We start from the raw sequence: 18718 nt of genomic DNA on the forward strand, positions 1-18718 counted from the left end.
GTAGCATATAGAAGATTTATGTTTCCTATCTGCTCCTGGACGAGTGGACCAATCTTGATGAGACTGTGCAAACAACAACGACGTAGGGATTCGAAGATCAGTTTTGGTTGAGCATCATCTTCTTTTGAGACACTTTATGAAACAACTGGATTCATCCTTGGCACTTAAACGTTGATAATTATATTTAAATAATTTATTTTCATGTCTAGTTTACTTATCCATTGCTAAGGTTTTGGCTCAAAATCAATCTTGTTGACAGCATTTGAAGTATGCTTCAAGTGTATACTCTGTTGATCAGAAGTGATTGCTTGGATGAGGAAAAAAGATATATAAAACTTTAAATATAAATACAGTTTAAAAGTGTAAGTAACGCATTTAACTAAAGTCAAGCATCTGATGCTTCCAACAGTCGTACTCATCCCTGCTGCCAATTTAGAATAACCACTGAAAGCAAGCACAAAGCCAGAGTACCTGGAGATGGTTGGATTCTTGCTCTGAGGCAGTAGTGCTAACCACCACATCACAGTGCAGCCCTAGTTGTCTTAATGCCTCACAGGCATTCACACTATTGAGTTCCTCTTTCTCTTTATTCTTTATACTTTATTCTAGTTGCTCCTTGCTTCTTCGCCGTGGAACTACTTTCACAGTTTTTGTGCGATTTTAACCGTTCAAATTTTAAACTATTCTGCTATTTCTGCTAATGCCGAGTATGACTTTTGGTGCTCATAACTTCTATACTTTTTGAGATATTAAATGTTTTATGCAATTTTTTGGTCCCATTGAAATGAATGGACCACATTATCAGTGTGGTCACTGATTTTGCTTCCTGAGGTGAGCTGTGTTTTAGCTCAGTGAGATGAGCAACCGTTTTCAGAGCAGGAGGCCCGGGTTCAAATCCTGCTTATGGCAACATTTTTTTCAGTTAACGGTTAAACTTTTTTTTAAAACTCTTTTTAACACAAATTACAGCTTCTTCTAGCCGCCTTGAGACCAGGAGGCCCGGGTTCAAACCCCGCTCATGGCACCATTTGTTCTCAGAAGACAGTCAAACTTTTTCACCTCTCTTCAGTACAAATTTCAGCTTCATGCATTCTCAATCATCCAGGAAAGTGAATCTCCAAAAAGTTGATTCTGTTCATCTGGACGCAGCGTTTTGTGGGAGAAACGTTTCGTCACTCATCCAAGTGACTTCTTCAGTCTCAGAAGTCACTTGGATGAGTGACGAAACGTTTCTCCCACAAAACGCTGCGTCCAGATGAACAGAATCAACTTTTTGGAGAAATTTCAGCTTCTTTACCCCTTTTCAGCAGAATTTGCAGTTTTTCCACTTCTTTTCAGTAAAAATTTCTGCTTCTTCACCTGTTTTTGGCAGAATTTTCAGTTTCTTCACCTCCTTTCAGCACATAGTTTTACTTCTTCTGCTGTTTTCAGCAGATTCCAGGCATTCACACTGCATATTCGCAGGCAATGCAACTTTTTCTAGTTTCAGTTTCAGTTTGTCATATGCAAGTTAGCACAGGGTCAACATGTCAATAAAATGTGTTTGAGGAGCAGAAAACAAGTCACTCAGCAGTATAGTACAGTAAAAAATATTACAAATATTAACAGACTAAATATATATATACAGTGGTACCTCGCTATAACGTGGTCTCGCTGTTTTGCAGATTTTTTTGTGTGCAATTTTGCATGTTTTTTTTTTTTGTTTTTGTTTTTTACAGCGAATTATTTTCTGCATTCTGATTGGCTGTAGACCATTGTCAATCAATCTTGTGCAGTGTCTCCTGTAGAGTACAGAATGCATTCAGCTTGTCAAATTTATCTAAATCTTCCATTGCTAGCAGTGTGACTCTTTTCTGCCTGTCGCAGGAAGGTGTATAAAGTGTGTAGTGAGGGGTTTTACAGCCATAAAACATCTATAATAAATAATAATTGTAAAAAATAGGTGAAATCTGCGAAGTAGCTAACTATCGTGGGCTATTTTTAGAATGTAACTACTGCGATAAACAAGGGACCGCTGTAAATATATATACACACTTGTATAAATAAAGAAATCTTAAATAGAAATGTGACCGTTGACATGTATTGAGGGGTGGGGGGGTGGGGGCAAATGGGATATTGCACATGGGATAAATTGATAGGAGTGAGCAGCAGTACAAGATTTTAGAGTGGCAGTTAGTGCAGTATTGCACGGAGTAAGGGTTTTTATTTTTATTTAAATACTAATAAAAATGGAGTGACCAGTGTAGAGTGTAGTATGTACTTGTGAAACTGTAGGACAGCTTCTGTGTGCATCCTGTGAAGTGTGGTGTGTTAAAACTGTTTTTGAGTCTTGTGCTCCCAGCAGACAGACTCCTGTAACGTCTGGCAGATGGTAACAAGGAGAACAGCTGATGTGCTGGGTGGCTGTGGTCCTTGATGATGCTGTGTGCTTTCTGGTTGCACCGCTGAAGATAAATGTCCTGAATGGCAGGAAGCCTCATGCCAATGATGTGCTCTGCTGCTTTCACCACCCTCTGTAGTGATTTGCCGCTGCTGGCAGAGCAGCTTCCATACCAAACTGTAATGTAGCTCGTCAGCAAGCTCTCGATCGCACTTCTGTAGAAATTTCAGGTGATGTTGGCATTCATGCCAAACTTCCTCAGCTTCCTCAGAAAGTAGAGTCGCTGGCGAGCTTTCCTGATTGCAGTGTCTGTGTGAAGGGTCCAGGAGAGATCCTCGGTGATGTTAGCCTCAGCCTCACTGTCCCATTTGTAGATGTCCCTGGAAACTGTTTTTTCCTATTGTAAGTCTTTGTCTGCATGCAGGCAGCAGCAGTATGGAACAATGGCCTGCCTTGCCAAAAGCTGGGTGGGGAGGGGTTTGTAGCAGTCCTTGAATGGAGTGTAGCAATGATCCAGTGTTTGATCACCTCTTGTAGGGAAGGAGATGTTGGCAGTATTTACGGAGAACTTTCTTCATGTTGGCTCTGTTGAAGCACAATAAAGACAGCTTCAGGATTTTTTTTCTCAAGTCCAATAATGACGTCATACAGTTGGTCCATAGTCATAGGCCAACTGTATGACGTAAACAGCTGAAAGGTGAACTGAACTTCCTTGGGAGGTAAAAAGATCTAACTTTGATGGTGTGCAGCTCGTGGCTCTGAGAGCAGTACATTAGCAGTAGATACACTGATTGAGTTTTAAACCTCTGATCAGACGTCTGCCATCTCCTCACTGCAGGCATGTCATGTGCCTGCCTGCTTCAAGTCCTCCACCATAATCCCTGTCCCCAAGAAACCTAGGATCACTGGACTAAATGACTACAGACCCGTGGCTCTGACATCTGTGGTCATGAAGTCATTTGAGCGCCTAGTTCTCTCCCATCTCAAGACCCTCACGGCCCCCCTCCTGGACCCCCTGCAGTTTGCATACAGAGCCAACAGGTCTGTAGATGACGCCATCAACATGGCCCTACACTTCATCCTGCAGCATCTGGACTCCCCAGGAACCTACGCCAGGATCCTGTTTGTGGACTTCAGCTCTGCCTTCAACACCATCCTTCCAGACCATCTCCAAGGCAAGCTTTCCCAGATGAATGTGCCTGATCCCATCTGCCGGTGGATCACTGACTTCCTGACGGACAGGAAGCAGCATGTGAGGCTGGGAAAGAATGTCTCGGACTCCCGGACCATCAGCACCGGCTCCCCTCAGGGCTGTGTTCTTTCTCCTCTGCTCTTCTCCCTGTACACCAACTGCTGCACCTCCACCCACCAGTCTGTCAAGCTAATCAAGTTTGCAGATGACACCACCGTTATCGGACTCATCTCGGACGGGGATGAGTCTGCCTACAGGAGGGAGGTTGAACGTCTGGTGTCCTGGTGCAGCCACAACAACCTGGTGCTGAATGCCCAGAAGACAGTGGAGATTATTGTGGACTTCAGGAAGCACACAGCTCCACTCCCCCCCATCATCCTGACTGACACCCCCATCACCTCTGTGGACTCGTTCCGCTTCCTGGGTACCACCATCACCCAGGACCTGAAGTGGGAGCCCACCATCACTTCCGTCATTAAAAAAGCCCAGCAGAGGATGTACTTCCTGAGGCAGCTGAAGAAATTCAACCTGCCAACACGGACGATGATGCAGTTCTACACTGCAATCATCGAGTCCATCCTCACCTCCTCCATCACTGTGTGGTACGCTGGAGCCACTATCAGGGACAAACAGAGACTGCAGCGTGTTGTGCGCTCTGCTGAGAAGGTGATTGGCTGCAGACTCCCATCTCTGCAGGACCTGTACACCTCCAGGACATTGCGGCGTGCAGCTCGGATCTCAGCTGACCCTTCTCACCCTGGACACAGTCTGTTTGACCTGCTCCCCTCAGGCAGGAGGCTCCGGTCCATTCGCACCAGAACCTCTCGCCATAAGAACAGTTTCTTCCCCTCTGCTGTCGGACACATGAACAATAACCATATGACTGTTCCCACCACTAACACATGACCCTACGCTGTGTTCACTGCATCATTCCATGTTTTGGCACTGATCACCACCTGCACTCATGTATATATCATGTATATATCTATCCACTTAGCACTTTTAATTCTTATTCTTATTTTTATATTTTTATGACAGTATGTTGCACTGAAGCACCGCAGCAATTTCCTAATGTTGTAAACCTCCTCAACATCTGGCAATAAACCCTTTCTGATTCTGATTCTGATTCTGATCAAAACCATTTAGGATTTAAAAAAAAGTGTCCCCAGGAGACTTTGTAGCTTCACTGTAAAGGTAACAGATGTCATTTAGCTGTGGTTCAAATGATAATCTGTTGGCTGCTAACATTAAAACAAGGTAAATTAGATTTTTGTCTTATTTTTCTTAAAGATTCCCTGATTTTGTGTTGTTTTTCAGGTATCCCAAATTCCCTCCACGTCAAACCGGAGGAAACGTCAATCGATGTGGAGAACGGAGACCAGGTCACGTTTCATGTCGAAGTTCACGACGAGGCTGGAAATATCACCGCTAACCCCAAACAGATCGTCCGCTGCGAGGTACAAACATGGATTTGTTCGGAAGTCACAGGTGCCTCTGTGAAAACAGAGAAAACTGTATTTATTGAAAGAACATAATGAGCTGTTTATATATGTTGGTCTATTTATTTTCAGTGGTGTCTTGTTTCTGTCTGTAAGGCACTACGCAGGCTGAATCTTTTTGTTTTTGTTCAAACATTTCCAGGTTAAAGGTTTCCCCCCGGTGGTCACTGATTGCAGCAGCACCGGTGCTGGCCAGCTTGTGACAAAGCCCATTAACCTGAAAATAATGAAAGGAGAGCAACAAGAGCTCAAAGCTCAATTTGTGATGCCTGTGAGTTAGAAAAAAAAGAATTCTTCTGCTCAGAAGAAAATTTCCAAGTATGTAGCTTGTTTGTAGTGTCTCTCTCCTCTTTTCATTCTAGAGTTACAAAAACATACCGCTGGTCATGAAGGAGCTGAGGGTGCTGCCCAGCACAAGGGTCTCTGTGATGGAGCTGTACAGTCAGGACAATGAGAATCTGGTGCTGAGGAACAGTGAAAAGATCGAATGGATAGCCGGCGGACTGCTAGAGAACTTATTCTACAAGCTGTATGATGAAGCTGGCAGGGAGGTACCGCTCACTGCTGAAATAGCCTCCATGATCAAGGTGTGTAATGTGCAAACATTGCGGTTCACTCTTGTAATAGATTTTTAAGTAGGTGTTAGATTTTGTAAATAAAAAAACAATTATATATATTTTATTTTTATTTTTTACCCTTACGAAAGAATTCTAGGATTTAAAAAAAAAAAAAAGACTTGTATGAGCCATTCTGTTTTAACACTTCTTAGCTTGATGTTAACTTTTCACTGTGAAGGTTAACTGGACAGGAGATGTCTTTCTGGAAGATCTGGTCCAGGGGAAGCTGCCTGATTTACAGGTACCTAAACGGGTGGGAGAGCAGCGCTTCTACCAGGTCTCCTATCAGGACCAGAGTGTGTCCGTCTCCTTCACTATCGTGTAAGCCATGAACCTATAATCAAAGCTTTGATTCAGTGTTTTCATTTGATACGGTCTGCACACTTATGTGTGAAGATATAAAGTCCCCTCTTTTGTTTGTAGGCCTCGTCCAGATGAACCAGAGCGTCTAAAAGTAGCTTTACCCCAAACCACAGTGAAGCTTGGTGAGATCCTCTCCGGAAACATTAGTGAGTATAAATCTGATCATTTACAATTAATCACATTTTTAAAATTCACGGTTGCATGCTATATTACTCAGAATAACTTTCTTTGCACAGGCTTGGAGCTTGTGGACCAGTATGACAATTTAACCAAGACGCTTACCCCCACCTGTTTGAACCACATAAAAGTGGAAGCTGAGGGGCTGGACAAATCAGCCATCACATTTAAATGGCAGGTGGGACCAGAGCCATGTGCATTTAAAACAAAAGTTGACTCAAATATTAGTTAAATCAAATCAAATTTGCACTAATGCAATCTTAATATTATCTGAGCAAACAAAGCTCCCTTTATTATGTGTTTTTGGTGAGCTAAGGGTATACATGTGTGCATTTGCCCTTTCACCTGCCCTATGACCACTATAAATCTACTGAATCCTCCTCCCTACCAATAAAAAAAAAGCCTGCTTTTGTTAAAATAGCAAGGTCATATTATTGGAATTCCACAGATAGTGAACCCTCCCTTACAACCAAGGAGACAAAACATTTTTCTACACTCTGTAGATGACACGAAAAGCTTTTGTCTTTGTGGTCAAAGTTCACTAAAATGGTAACAAAGTCAGATTACAGCTGAAGGAGAGCAGGACATGTAAAGATAATGTTGCTTTTAGAAGAGGTTAATGAACTCTTGACGGAACCAAGCTGTGTGCTATAAAATTTGTACTTAAAGTGCTCACAATTTATCCTGCATTTTACCACTATAGTTACTATTTTACTATAGTGGTAAAATAGTAACTATAGTGGTAAAAAAGTAACTGGCACCCGTGTAAATACTGTATGTGGTTCATGTGTGAACTGTATTTGTATTTGTCTAACACAGTACTGTAAGAAGATGATGAAGAGAAAATTCAGTAACTTCTTTATTGAATAATGAGCAGGCCAGATGTGGTGATTGTGATGATCTAAGCTGATAAATCTCACGGCTCTGTATTGTACCAGGACAGCAGCTGTGCTGCCATGGTGACGGGAATTCGTTTCCAATCAGGGTCTCTCGGCCCCCGAGAACTGTCTTTCAGCTACTCTGACTTTGTGGAGCGTGTCAGTATTAAAGTGACCGCAGGACTCCCTGCTCAGCTTAAGCTCATCAGCGAACCGGAGCAGGTAAAAAAATAAAAGATTCTTAATTTAATTTCTTTTTGGAGACAAACTAAAGGTATAGCTCATCCTTTTCTGTTTTTTTTTGTTTTTTTTTCAGCCTTTGCAGGTGTTAAATGATCACGGCATCTCCAAACCATTTGTCGTCCAGCTGTGTGATGAGTGGGGAAACCCTTCTCCAGACCAGAGGGTTGTAGTGGACTTAAAGACTTCACCTCCAGGACTGACGGTTAGCTTGAAAATCAACACAATCAAAGAAAGCACCATGTAGTCCTGTGAAAAATGAAGTACAGTAGCTGTAGAGTAACAGCTTAGCTTAGACCAGCTTTTATAGGGGTGGTCACACTTGCTGCTGATCACTTAGTCAGCTTTATTGGTTTGGCAACATCTGGCTGCTGTAGCAGCTGTATGGAATCTATACAATGATCTAATAGGAGAGGTCTTGTTATTGTTTCAGGTGAAAACCAATGTTATTTCACAACCTGTGAACGCAGAAGGGAAAGCCTTTTTCATTGTTAATGGTTTGAGCGGGCCAAAGTAAGTAAAATTTTATTTGTAGTAATACAGCATCAGTCTTGATGTTTCCACTACTGTAAAGTCACTAGTGGAAGTGTTGATAGCCTGTTCTTCCTCTAGGGGGCACTATCAGCTGCAGTTTAAAGGCTCCTTCAACAAAAAACCCATCCCTGGTCCATCAGTGAGCCTCACTGTCCTCCCTGATCCCAAAAAACCAGTCAGCCTATCGGTGGAGTATGACACCAGTGTCAAGTTTTTTGCTGGAAGCAAATTCCCAGGTTTGCATTTGTTTTTCTCTCTCCTTCCTTTAAAAAATGTTTTATTAATTCATTTATTTGTATTTTGATCAGTTTAATCTCTGTTCAGCCAAACTAAGGGAAGGTCTTTGTTTCTCTTCAGTTTTCTCAGTGACTGTGGTGTCTGATGAGGGAAGTCCAATTACTACTTTTAACCCAGCTGCTGTGTCCATGTTCATATGGGATGGAGTATCTTCAGGGAAAAAACCTCCAGAAAGAGTGAGTGACTAAAGCACAAGAGTCTCCTTGATATACAGTGGTTCCTTGTTTAATGCAGGAGTTTTGTTCTAAAAATAACCCGACAGGTGAAATCTGTGAAGTAGCCAACTTTATTTTTTACTATTATTATAGGCGTTTTAAATAAGGCTGTAAAACCCCTCACTACACACTTTATACACTTTTCTCAGACAGGCATGAACATTTTCACACTTTTCTCTCTTGTTTAAACGCTCTCAAAGTTCAAACCTTCGTAGAAAAATAAGTACAGTGTTTCAGAATGAAACCAAAGGCATCTGCCGGTGACTTTGACGGTGCAAATCATTTCGTTGACATTGTTGTGTTTGTTGGGGAAAAACTGTTCCAGTTTAAATATACAGCATACATCATTAATGACTTAAAAACCCAAGAATTGGGTGCACAAGTTTGAAGTGTGGATTGTCTGGAATCCACAGAGGGTCAAAATTTCACATATATACATATACTCAAAGACATGCAGCTTGTGGGGATAGGTTAATTGGATAATACAAATTGCCACTAGGTGTGAATGTGCGAGTGAATGTGAGTGTGAATGGTTGTCTGTCCTTGTGTGTTGGCCCTGCGACAGACTGGCGACCTGTCCAGGGTGTACCCTGCCTCTCGCCCCATGACAGCTGGGATAGGCTCCAGCGCCCCCCGCGACCCTGAAAAGGATAAGCGGAAGCGAATGGATGGATGGATGGACATATACTCACTTAAATCTATTAATAAGTGGTACTGAAGATTGTACAGTGTCTTTAAATTGGAAAAAGCCAAGTGTATTAACATTAGTGATAATGATTGACTGTAGTTGTTAGTTTCTCTGTTAACATAAAAAAGATTTGTTCGACACAACTCATTAGATTGACCAATACCAGGAAAACTAAAAAGGAGAATTGTAGATTTATGCAAGTAGAGGAGTTCTTTTTTTTCCTATTGTAAACTTTTCTCTTAAAATAATATTTATTTATTTCTCAATATTTCTTGTGTAGGCCATTGAGCTGAAGTGTAATAAACCCATGAAAAATGAAAAGAATGACTGTTTTCACTTCAGGTAAGATACTTTTCACTTCTGTTTCTATTTTGTTTGACTTGGTGACAGATGTTTTAAAGCATAGCTTTTATATTAATATTATTAAGTTACTTCAAGCAGCTAGTTAGCTTAGCTTAGCTTCCACAAAGCCTTAAAACAGAGGAAACGGCTAGAGTGACCTAGTACCAATATAGGCAACAAATTCATGTTAACTAGTGAGTTTTAGGGCTGCTGGTACTGTAATAAAAATGTTTTATATGTAAAGTCAAACTAATGGTTTCTCATGGTTTCCAGTCTTTGTGCTATGCTAACCAATGCTAAGCTAATCACTTGCATAAGGTAGTTTCAAATTTATAGTATGCAAGGGGTCCTGTCATTTTAGCTGACTCAATAAAACAGCATGTAAGACGATTTTCCTGAGTGTAGGTTTGTGTTAGAATAATGGTGATGATGATAATAGCTGAAAAAAATAATGGACTGCGCGTTTCCTTGCAGAGACAAAGACATCCCAGAGGAAGCTAGAAGGCACACCATACAGTTTTCTCTTCGTATTGACAAAAAAGACGTTCTCTACAGCAATCAGGTTTGTTTTAATATATAATAAAAAACACAAAACATTTTTAACACGTTCATATTTTGTTTTCAAACCCTCATAAAGCATATTAAGCCACCCTCCAGATACTCATTATTTGTACCTACAGTGGGATGCAAAAGTTTGGGCACCCCTGATAATTTTCATGATTTTTCTTTACAAGTCATTGGTTGTTTGGATCAATTTTGAATCAGTTTCATTTCAATATATCATATAGCAGACAAACACAATAATATTTGAGAAGTGAAATGAAGTTTATAGGATTTACAGAAAGTGTGAAATAGTTACCTAAACAAAATTAGGCAGGTGTATAAATCTGGGCACCCCAATAGAAAAATTACATCAATATTTAGTAGATCCTACTTTTGCAGAAATAACAGCCGTTAAACGCTTCCTATAGCTTCCCATGAAAGTCTGGATTCTGGTTGAAGGTGGAGACAAAACATCTCCAGTTCAGTCAGGTTTGATGGTTTCCGAGCATGGACAGCCCGCTTTGAGTCACACCATAATATATCAGTATTAATCAGGTCTGGGGACTGAGATGGTCATTCCAGAATGTTGTACTTGTTCCTCTGCATGAATGCCTTAGTGGGTTTTGAACAGTGTTTTGGGTCGTTGTCTTGTTGAAATATCCAGCCCTGGTGCAACTTCAACTTTGTCACTGATTCTTGAACATTGTTCTCAAGAATCTGCTAATATTGACTTGGATACCATGCGACCCTCAACTGTAACAAGTTTCCCAGTACCTGCACTGGCCACACAGCCCCACAGCATGGTGGAACCACCACCATACTTTACTGTAGGTAGCAGGTGTTTTTCTTGGAATGCTGTGTTCTTTTTCCTCCATCCATAACACCCCTTGTTATGCCCAAATAACTCAATTATAGTTTGATCAGTCCACAGCATCTTATTCCAAAATGAAGCTGGCTTGTCCAAATGTGTTTTAGCAAACCTCAAGCAACTCTGTTTGTGCCATGTGCACAGAAATGGCTTCTTCTGCATTACTCTCCCATACAACATCTCCTTGTGCAAAGTGCGCTGAATAGTTGAACATTGCACAGTGACTCCATCTGCAGCAAGATGATGTTTCAGGTCTTTGGAGCTGGTCTGTGGGTTGACTGTGACTGTTCCCATCCTTCGCCTCTGCTTATCTAAGATTTTTCTTGACCTGCCACTTCGGGCCTTAACTAGAACTGAGCCTGTGGTCTTCCATTTCCTCAATATGTTCCTCACAGTGGAAACTGACAGCTGAAATCTCTGAGATAGCTTTTTGTATCCTTCAACCTAAACCATGATGTTGAACAATCTTTGTTTTCAGGTCATTTGAGAGTTGTTTTGAGGCTCCCATGCTGCCCCTCTTCAGAGAGGATGCAAAGAGGGGAAAAACTTGCAATTGGTCACCTTAAATAACACCTTTTCATGATTAGATTCACCTGTGTATGTAGGGTCAGGGGTCAGTAAGCTTACCAAACAAATTTTATGTTCCAATAATTAGTGCTAAAGGTATTCAAATCAATTAAAAGACAATGGTGCCCAAATTTATGCACCTACCCAATTTTGTTTAAGTAACTATTGCACACTTTTTGTAAATCCTATAAACTTCATTTCACTTCTCAAATATCATTGTGTTCGTCTGCTATATGATATATTTAAATGAAATTGCTGATCCAAACAACCAATGATTTATAAAGAAAAAATCATGACAATTATCAGGGGTGCCCAAACTTTTGCATACCACTGTATTTTACTGGAGAGTAGTTGGTCATTGAGCTGTTGCAGGGCTGTAGAGCTGTTGCGTTACTCACTGAGAGAATTGACTGACCTCAGTGCTGCTTCCCATCTTTTAGATTCGTATAGATGTGGTGGCCAATCAGCCTGTTAAACTGGGACCTGTCTCTCAGACTCCAACCCCAGTTGTTTCCTACAGCGAGGACATTGCCAGCCGAACCTTGGTTGAGAATATGACACTGAGGATAATGGTAAGCTATTTATTGTAAAATAGCAGAAGCAGCCTAAACTTTTCATAAATAAACTTTGCAGTCATAGTGAGTGAATTTCCATGGTTGATTCCAGGATTTGTATGGCAACCCAGCGGGGCAGGACCTGGGAGGGAAGGTGATCATCACTATAAAGTCCTCAGATGGAGAGAGAAACAAAAGCTTCCCTCTTTTTGAAAGAGGAGCCAGCAGCCTTGCAATTAACTTAGTTGAGGGCAAGGCCCACATCCCTGTGAGTAACCATTCTTCACAGGACCAGCTTTTGTTTTGGAATTTAAGGGCCCCTCAGGGCTTATGATAATTGTTCACTTGCTCTCCTCAGAGGCTGGCTATCAGGGAGAATAGCCCCGGTGACAATAGCAGCACCTACATCCTTGTCTTCAAACCTGAAGTGTCTGTCCATCTCATAACCCTGACTGCTTTTGAGCTCCCCTTCCTTTTTTACAATGGTATGGAAAAACTGAGTGGTAAATGCTATTACGTGCAGCTTAAGATTTCTGAAAACTTAAAGCATTACTTTAATTTTTTTGTTTTTGTTTTTACAAAATTCACTAATACATGTCTTTTAAACTTTTTTCTTTCCTTTTTTTACTACACGTGAACATATAATGAAGGACTGTGGGGTGACTTTAGATTCGGACTTGTTGAGGAAGTATCTGCATGCTTTTAGCTGGAAGCTCTAACAAAAGAAATCTCTGTATTACAATATATTAAACTATTTATCAGATCTAATCATTCCAGCCCACTTTGATCACTACCTGTGAGCCAAAAAACTGAAATGCTATTTAAAGCTATTATACTTAAGAGTAGTATTAATAATAGTGTTACTACTGTTACACTACTATAGTACTATTGCTTAGATTTGCCTTCTGACAATTCACTGTTAATTGATAAACAATTAATTCTTCTTTTTTTTCCCATTTTAGACGCACAAAACCAGCAAAAAATGTCTGAACTGACCAGGAAAAAAGATGAGCTCAGCAGTGCTATTGACAAATATAACGAAACATTGCGTACATACAAGGAGCTCCTTGACTTGCTGACGGGTAAGATGTACTGTGTGCTGTTTGTATGTTGAACCAGGTCTCATTTGAAATATCCTTGTTCTAGTTTTTTTTCCTAGACTTCATTGTTTGTTGATCTCTGCCTTGACATGCAACAGTGATTAGTGTTTAAAGACTGTAGGTTGTGTTAGTAGGTCGTGTGGATAAGCTGCAAACAAACGGCTCCTTTTGGGATTAATGAAGTTACCTGAATCTGTCAGTGCAAATGGGTATAGCTACAGAAATAATACTTTGAAACCACTGACTTTGATATAGTCTTAAATCTGTAATTTATCTGGGTTTTCCTCCCATACGTGATTAAAATTGTCTGCTAATGAAAATATTTTTCCCCTTAGAATCTTGCCTGATTGCCAGTAAGAAAGAGACTGATCTTAAAAACGAGCTGCGCCAGAAGAAAGTGACAATCCCTCATCCCATATCTGTAAGTTATTATGTCCATCCACACTCAGCTTTTTTTCCTTTTTCTTTTTTAAACTGAACTGGAAATCACATTTCTTATGTATCTGTAGGCACAACATATTGATACACTAATAAAAAAGAAGACTACTGAAGCAGAAGCAATTCAGAAAGTGTCCCGACGAGTTTTCTCCGTCCGTGACAACTTTAGGGGACAGGCAGATGTTTTGGGAATGGTAACTTTCTTTTTTTCTTTTAAAGATTCAGTACTTGTTTTGAGATGAATTTTCTGGAGATGTGTTTATCCTCTAATTTTTGAATGCAGGTTGGCCACCTGGCTCTCGTGCAGGATGATGCCGCTGCGTGGGTCATCTCCTGGCACATCAGAGGTGATATGGACTGTGTCATCACCAAAACAACAGAAGCAGCACAGCAGATCTATCGTGACACGCAGGGCAGGCAGCAGGTCATGGCCCTCGACAGCGTGCTTGTGCCACCAGGAAAAAGGTACGTGGAAGATGTATTTTATTAGTGTTGGCGTCTAACTGACGTGTGATGAAGATGTATGTGTCCTTTTATTAAAGTCTTTCCTTTTAAGCCCTTTCCTTCCCAAAGTCTCTCAAAAACAGTAATTTAGAGCTCTTGTGGCAGCTCCATTTTGAACAGGCTGCCTGAAAGTCAGCTAGAATAATGTCGAACTATATCAATGTATGCTTTGAACCTTGGGAGTCTGGAAATATGTTTTCCTCCAAAATAGCCACATTTAGTGTACAGTGTAACACTCTTTAAACACAGGTGGTCTCTCACTTTAGTTTGCTGTAAAAATAATGGTGACTGTAATTATTAGCACATATAAGACTCCATCCTGCTGCTCTTTGTTGGGGCTGTTTGGACACTAATGAGATTTACTTAACGACCAGCTGCTGCAGGTTATTGCCAGTTTTTGCAAAGCTAGTGATTTAAGGGCACATCCCTCTTTTATAAGACTTTTAGTTTTTGTATTTTTTCTAACTTTAAATGTGTTTATTTTGTATTCTGATTTGATTTTTATTGTAAAAAATTTTTTAAAATCTGATGTCTGTTTCTGTTTGAGCTGCAGGTGAAAGTTTCTTTCACTGTTAAAATCATTTTAATATAATGAAAATCTTTGTCTCTTAATGTGAGGATGAAAGCCTTTGTTTGCTTTTGGAGACACGGGGGAGGAAAAAAGTAAAGCATCAGAGATGAGAAGCTGAATCTGGGGCGTGTTTGACATAAAGCACTTTGCAAAAAACTTGAGACATCCTTCATTTCTGTTTGTTTTTTGTTTTTTTTAAATAATTTTCAGTCCAGTCCTTATACCAAACCCTTTTCACTGGATTTTTTTGTTTGTTAAGCCACTAAACACAGTCTATAACTCATTCAAGAACCCTAAGTCAAGGAATGAGGCTGTGTTGTGATGACACATAACAGACAACTTAGCAAAGAACTGATTTAAATTGTATCTTTAGCAACTTTGTTACTAACAGCCTGTCACATAAACCCACATCATTTTTTTCCATTTCTTTAGCTGAATATATGACAAATGCCAAAGATAACACAATTTGACAGACAAAATTGTGTTTTTGCACCAACAACTTGATTCCCAAAGCGCTATTAGTCAAAAACTTGGCAGATCTCGCTGGTGTGCAGTGACTCTTTGTGGAGAACAAAAAAGAAGGCATGTCTGTAAAGACAGGACAGCAGGGTAACAGTATCTGAACATCATGCACTTAAGAAATAGGAAAAAAAATCCAGAAAAGACCTGAGACAGGACTTGAGAGATGCATCTGGTCCTCGGTTGATCCATCTGCGATTCACTAAAGCCTCATCAAAAATGGTCTAAGTAGACGGATGGTTTTCAAGAAGCTATTTTTAAAGAAGGAAAACTGGGAGAAATGGCTGAGGTACGCCAAAGTTAGTTCCAATCATTGTCAATATGTACAAGGAGTTCAGGAGAGGGATACAACAGCGAGTGTCTACGGACATCTGTAAAACATGGCCGAGGCTCTGTCGTAATTTGGGATCGCATTATGTTGGAGATCTTATCAATTGATAGAATTACTGATTGACACACTGTCAATGCAGCAAAAGAACTTCCCCAGAGCCTGGGCATCAATATTATTGAAGAAGTCTGGGATCATCTTGATGGAGCACAGAACGAAAGGCAGCCAACATCCAAGGAGTAGCTTTGAATGTCCTTCAAGAAGCCTGGAGAACTGTTCATGAAGACATGCCAAAAATTGACTGTCAAGCTCGTTAGTATTGTACAGAATCAGCTGTTTGTCTTGTGTGCTGTATTTCCTTGTATGTTTCCACATGTTTCAGTTAATCATGGCACCCATTTCCCATTGTCCAAGCAAAGGATGGAGAAATTAGGAGTTCCTCAAGGCTTCTTCACAGTGTTGTATTCAGGCACTGTATTCTTTTTCTCGTTGCTTTGTTTGGTATATTTACAGAAAAGGAGACCTCACATGTAAGAATCACTAGTTTCTGTGTTTTCATTGCTGCTACAGTTCACCCCCTTAAGAGAAACAGTTTCCAACTAAAAATCAAGAAAACTGTTTCTCTTAAGGGGGTGAACTGTAGCAGTGAACTGTAGCTGCTCATACTGAGTATTAGTGCTTTAGTTGCTTCTGAGAGAAAGAATATTGAATACACAGTATATTATGGGTTATTGATCTAATTTACTATTTTAACAGTTATTTTTTTATAAAGTCAGCAGTGCTAAAAACCCTGCAGTGCTCCCTGCAGTACTATTACTTCTAAGTGTAGTCCCCCCACGTGAATAACATAAATCTATATTAGTCATTGTTTCAGCACTAATTTAGAATGCAACAGTAAAGCTGTTTACACTTAATTATCAGTCAATTAATTATGTAATTATAATTAATCAATTATGTAATGTGCAAGTTTTTAACACATTTTTGTCTTTCTTTTATCAAAGTGAAGCGACTTCTGAATTTAAGATGAAGTCAACATCACACTAGAAACTGTCATGTCTGTTCTGCAAAATACTGAAAAAAAGACACAAATCCAAACAGCTGATTGACTAATCTATCATCGGATGTCTTAATGGTTGATAAAGTTAATCTAAAACACCTCCTGAAGGTCTGCAGACATTTTCTTCCAGGTCATACAGAAATGATGTTGATCAGCTGGAAGGACACACAAAAACAAATTCTGACATGAAATGGAAAAGATCCACATAAACTGAATGTGTGCTACACATGAACTGTAGCATAGCAGTGTTCGTTTATGCAAAGAGAAATGATCGTGCATGGTTTGATGTTGCCTTTACGTTTGGAGCAAAGTGTCATGGTGTTGTGATTTGAATTGCTTACAGACCACTGCCACACATAAGAAATGGCTACCCGCTCTTTGAACCCCATGGGAACCCGGTGTACGCCAGAGAGCTACTGATATACCCCTGTGATCCAGAGAGCTGTGACATCGGTGAGCTGCCTTAAATGGATTTCCCCTGCTCAGCGTAACGCTGCCTGTTTGTTTGGTTATTGCAGATTTGAAGTAAGACTCTGGCGTTTCTGTGGGTTTTTAGAGGCTTGCCATCTCAGGCTGTGTTTGCTGTTGTTTCGGGGGCATTTCCCTTATGCCCCCACCACTCCTGTAAAGATTGGGGTAAATGTTTCCACCTGGGATCCAGCCTCACAGGGTGGAAGGGGGCTTTCTCTCCAGGGGCACTGTCGCTGGAGCAGAAATTGGGCCTCTTTCCCGAAATTAAAATGACTGTTTATGTAGTGATTTTCTTTGTCGTGGGTAAAAGTTGGCTCTGTCTGTTTGGATTTAGAGCATTTACCGTTTAAATTTACACTGATTGCCTCTGATTTACATTGAAATATGAACACTTGGCTTCTTGCCACTTGATTATGAAAGTTTTCAGTAGCAGTTAAAAAAAAGTTAGTTTTAAATTTGTTCCAGCAGGTCTGAAAGTTTCTTGCTCGTGCTATTTTTTTCTTTCTAGTGTTTAAGAACATCCTGGGAGATACTATTCTGATTGATGACCTGGACTCTGCAAATAACTACAGAAGGGCGGTGAGTGACTTTGCTGAAGCAGATGTGCAATTTTGTTTTTTAAACTAACACTGTGCCAGAGCTGGTGCCTAATGTAGAACTGATTAGACTTTTGTTAGTTCCAGTGGAGGAAAAAAAAAAAAAAGAGGGACTGCTGCCAAAGAGTGAAACTCAAGGGGCCAGCAAAACCCAATGATTCATCGATGACCTTTGCAGATTGTGTCCACTAGGCTCTCAAACCTGTCATATTGTGTGCTGGCTCCTCAATGGAACCAGGGCAGAACTGGCTTTGCAGCAGCAGTGTTGCTGTATCGGTGGCAACTCTGGTTAATTTCCTCTAACAAAAAAAAGCTGTTGTTTACAGGTGGTGCAGAACAGGATCCAATGTCCCACCATACTGACCAGGCAGGGGGATAGGGTCAGTAGCAGGGGAAAGTTTGGAGGTGCACAGAACAGGGCCCCACCGATGACCACGTTACACATGTTTGGAGCCCCCCTCCCACAGCAGTACCACAGTCTAAAGGAACAAATAGGTGACTTAAATCATGGACATTTTACATTTTTAAAGCTTGATTTTGTAGCCTTAATGATTCAGATTATGCTGTAATTTCTGTGTTTTCTGGGGTGTGCTTGACAGACCTGCTCAGCCAGTACTGCTCAGTTGTATCGAAGAGAGAGGAAACAGAAAGGGCGCGAGATGATCACGTTAAAAAAATTACGTCTCCTGATGTGCGGCAAAAGGAAAAAGATTTGGACGACAAAAAGAGGCAGCTAACAGAGATTGAAAAGGAACTCGGTATGTTGTTTGAGACAGTTGTTGATGATTTTATTTTGATTTTGTTGAATTTTAATTGATCTCTGTTCTTCTAGCATCAGCATCAGCAAAAGGAATGAAACGACGCGCTGTGGATGGTGGTCAGCCCTCCAGCAGCATTTCAAAAAGAGCAAGACAGAGTTCCACATAAGAGATTCTGATTGGACCAATGGATTGTTTTACTATAAGTCTTTTTTGTAGTTTTATTTCTTTGTTAACTTTGAGTTGATACAATGTATTTTATTTTTTAGATGCCTTTTGTACATTTTAACACTTTTGTAATGGTAAAAAGTGCTTATGATCTTTGCAGAGCATGCTGAATCTGCTGAATGTATGCATTAAAAAATTCTTAAGATCGCACTTTGTGTATTTGTTCGTTTCTTTTCTGAAAAACGCAAAACTGA

The 18718-nt window shown here is 40.4% G+C and overlaps 1 protein-coding gene across 3 annotated transcripts in view; it reads left to right on the forward strand.

The window, feature by feature from the left end:
• LOC120741341 (structural maintenance of chromosomes flexible hinge domain-containing protein 1-like) overlaps positions 1 to 18674 on the forward strand; it is a 44891-nt gene extending 26217 nt beyond the window's left edge. For all 3 annotated transcript variants that reach the window (XM_040044167.1, XM_040044168.1, XM_040044169.1), the window contains 25 exons: positions 4890 to 5029; positions 5214 to 5342; positions 5434 to 5658; positions 5867 to 6009; positions 6112 to 6197; positions 6288 to 6406; positions 7167 to 7328; positions 7423 to 7551; positions 7780 to 7859; positions 7959 to 8116; positions 8238 to 8353; positions 9361 to 9422; positions 9897 to 9984; positions 11841 to 11972; positions 12067 to 12222; positions 12313 to 12439; positions 12917 to 13036; positions 13390 to 13475; positions 13564 to 13686; positions 13776 to 13957; positions 16815 to 16924; positions 17451 to 17521; positions 17865 to 18033; positions 18138 to 18296; positions 18371 to 18674. In XM_040044167.1, the coding sequence (XP_039900101.1) occupies positions 4890 to 5029; positions 5214 to 5342; positions 5434 to 5658; positions 5867 to 6009; positions 6112 to 6197; positions 6288 to 6406; positions 7167 to 7328; positions 7423 to 7551; positions 7780 to 7859; positions 7959 to 8116; positions 8238 to 8353; positions 9361 to 9422; positions 9897 to 9984; positions 11841 to 11972; positions 12067 to 12222; positions 12313 to 12439; positions 12917 to 13036; positions 13390 to 13475; positions 13564 to 13686; positions 13776 to 13957; positions 16815 to 16924; positions 17451 to 17521; positions 17865 to 18033; positions 18138 to 18296; positions 18371 to 18465 (3167 nt within the window). In that variant the 3' untranslated portion in view covers positions 18466 to 18674. The remainder of the gene's footprint in view (positions 1 to 4889; positions 5030 to 5213; positions 5343 to 5433; positions 5659 to 5866; positions 6010 to 6111; positions 6198 to 6287; positions 6407 to 7166; positions 7329 to 7422; positions 7552 to 7779; positions 7860 to 7958; positions 8117 to 8237; positions 8354 to 9360; positions 9423 to 9896; positions 9985 to 11840; positions 11973 to 12066; positions 12223 to 12312; positions 12440 to 12916; positions 13037 to 13389; positions 13476 to 13563; positions 13687 to 13775; positions 13958 to 16814; positions 16925 to 17450; positions 17522 to 17864; positions 18034 to 18137; positions 18297 to 18370) is intronic.
• Positions 18675 to 18718: the final 44 nt, after the last annotated feature.

Source organism: Simochromis diagramma, unplaced genomic scaffold (genome assembly GCF_900408965.1).
Source record: "Simochromis diagramma unplaced genomic scaffold, fSimDia1.1 OVJJ01000602.1, whole genome shotgun sequence".
Taxonomy (NCBI): domain Eukaryota; kingdom Metazoa; phylum Chordata; class Actinopteri; order Cichliformes; family Cichlidae; genus Simochromis; species Simochromis diagramma.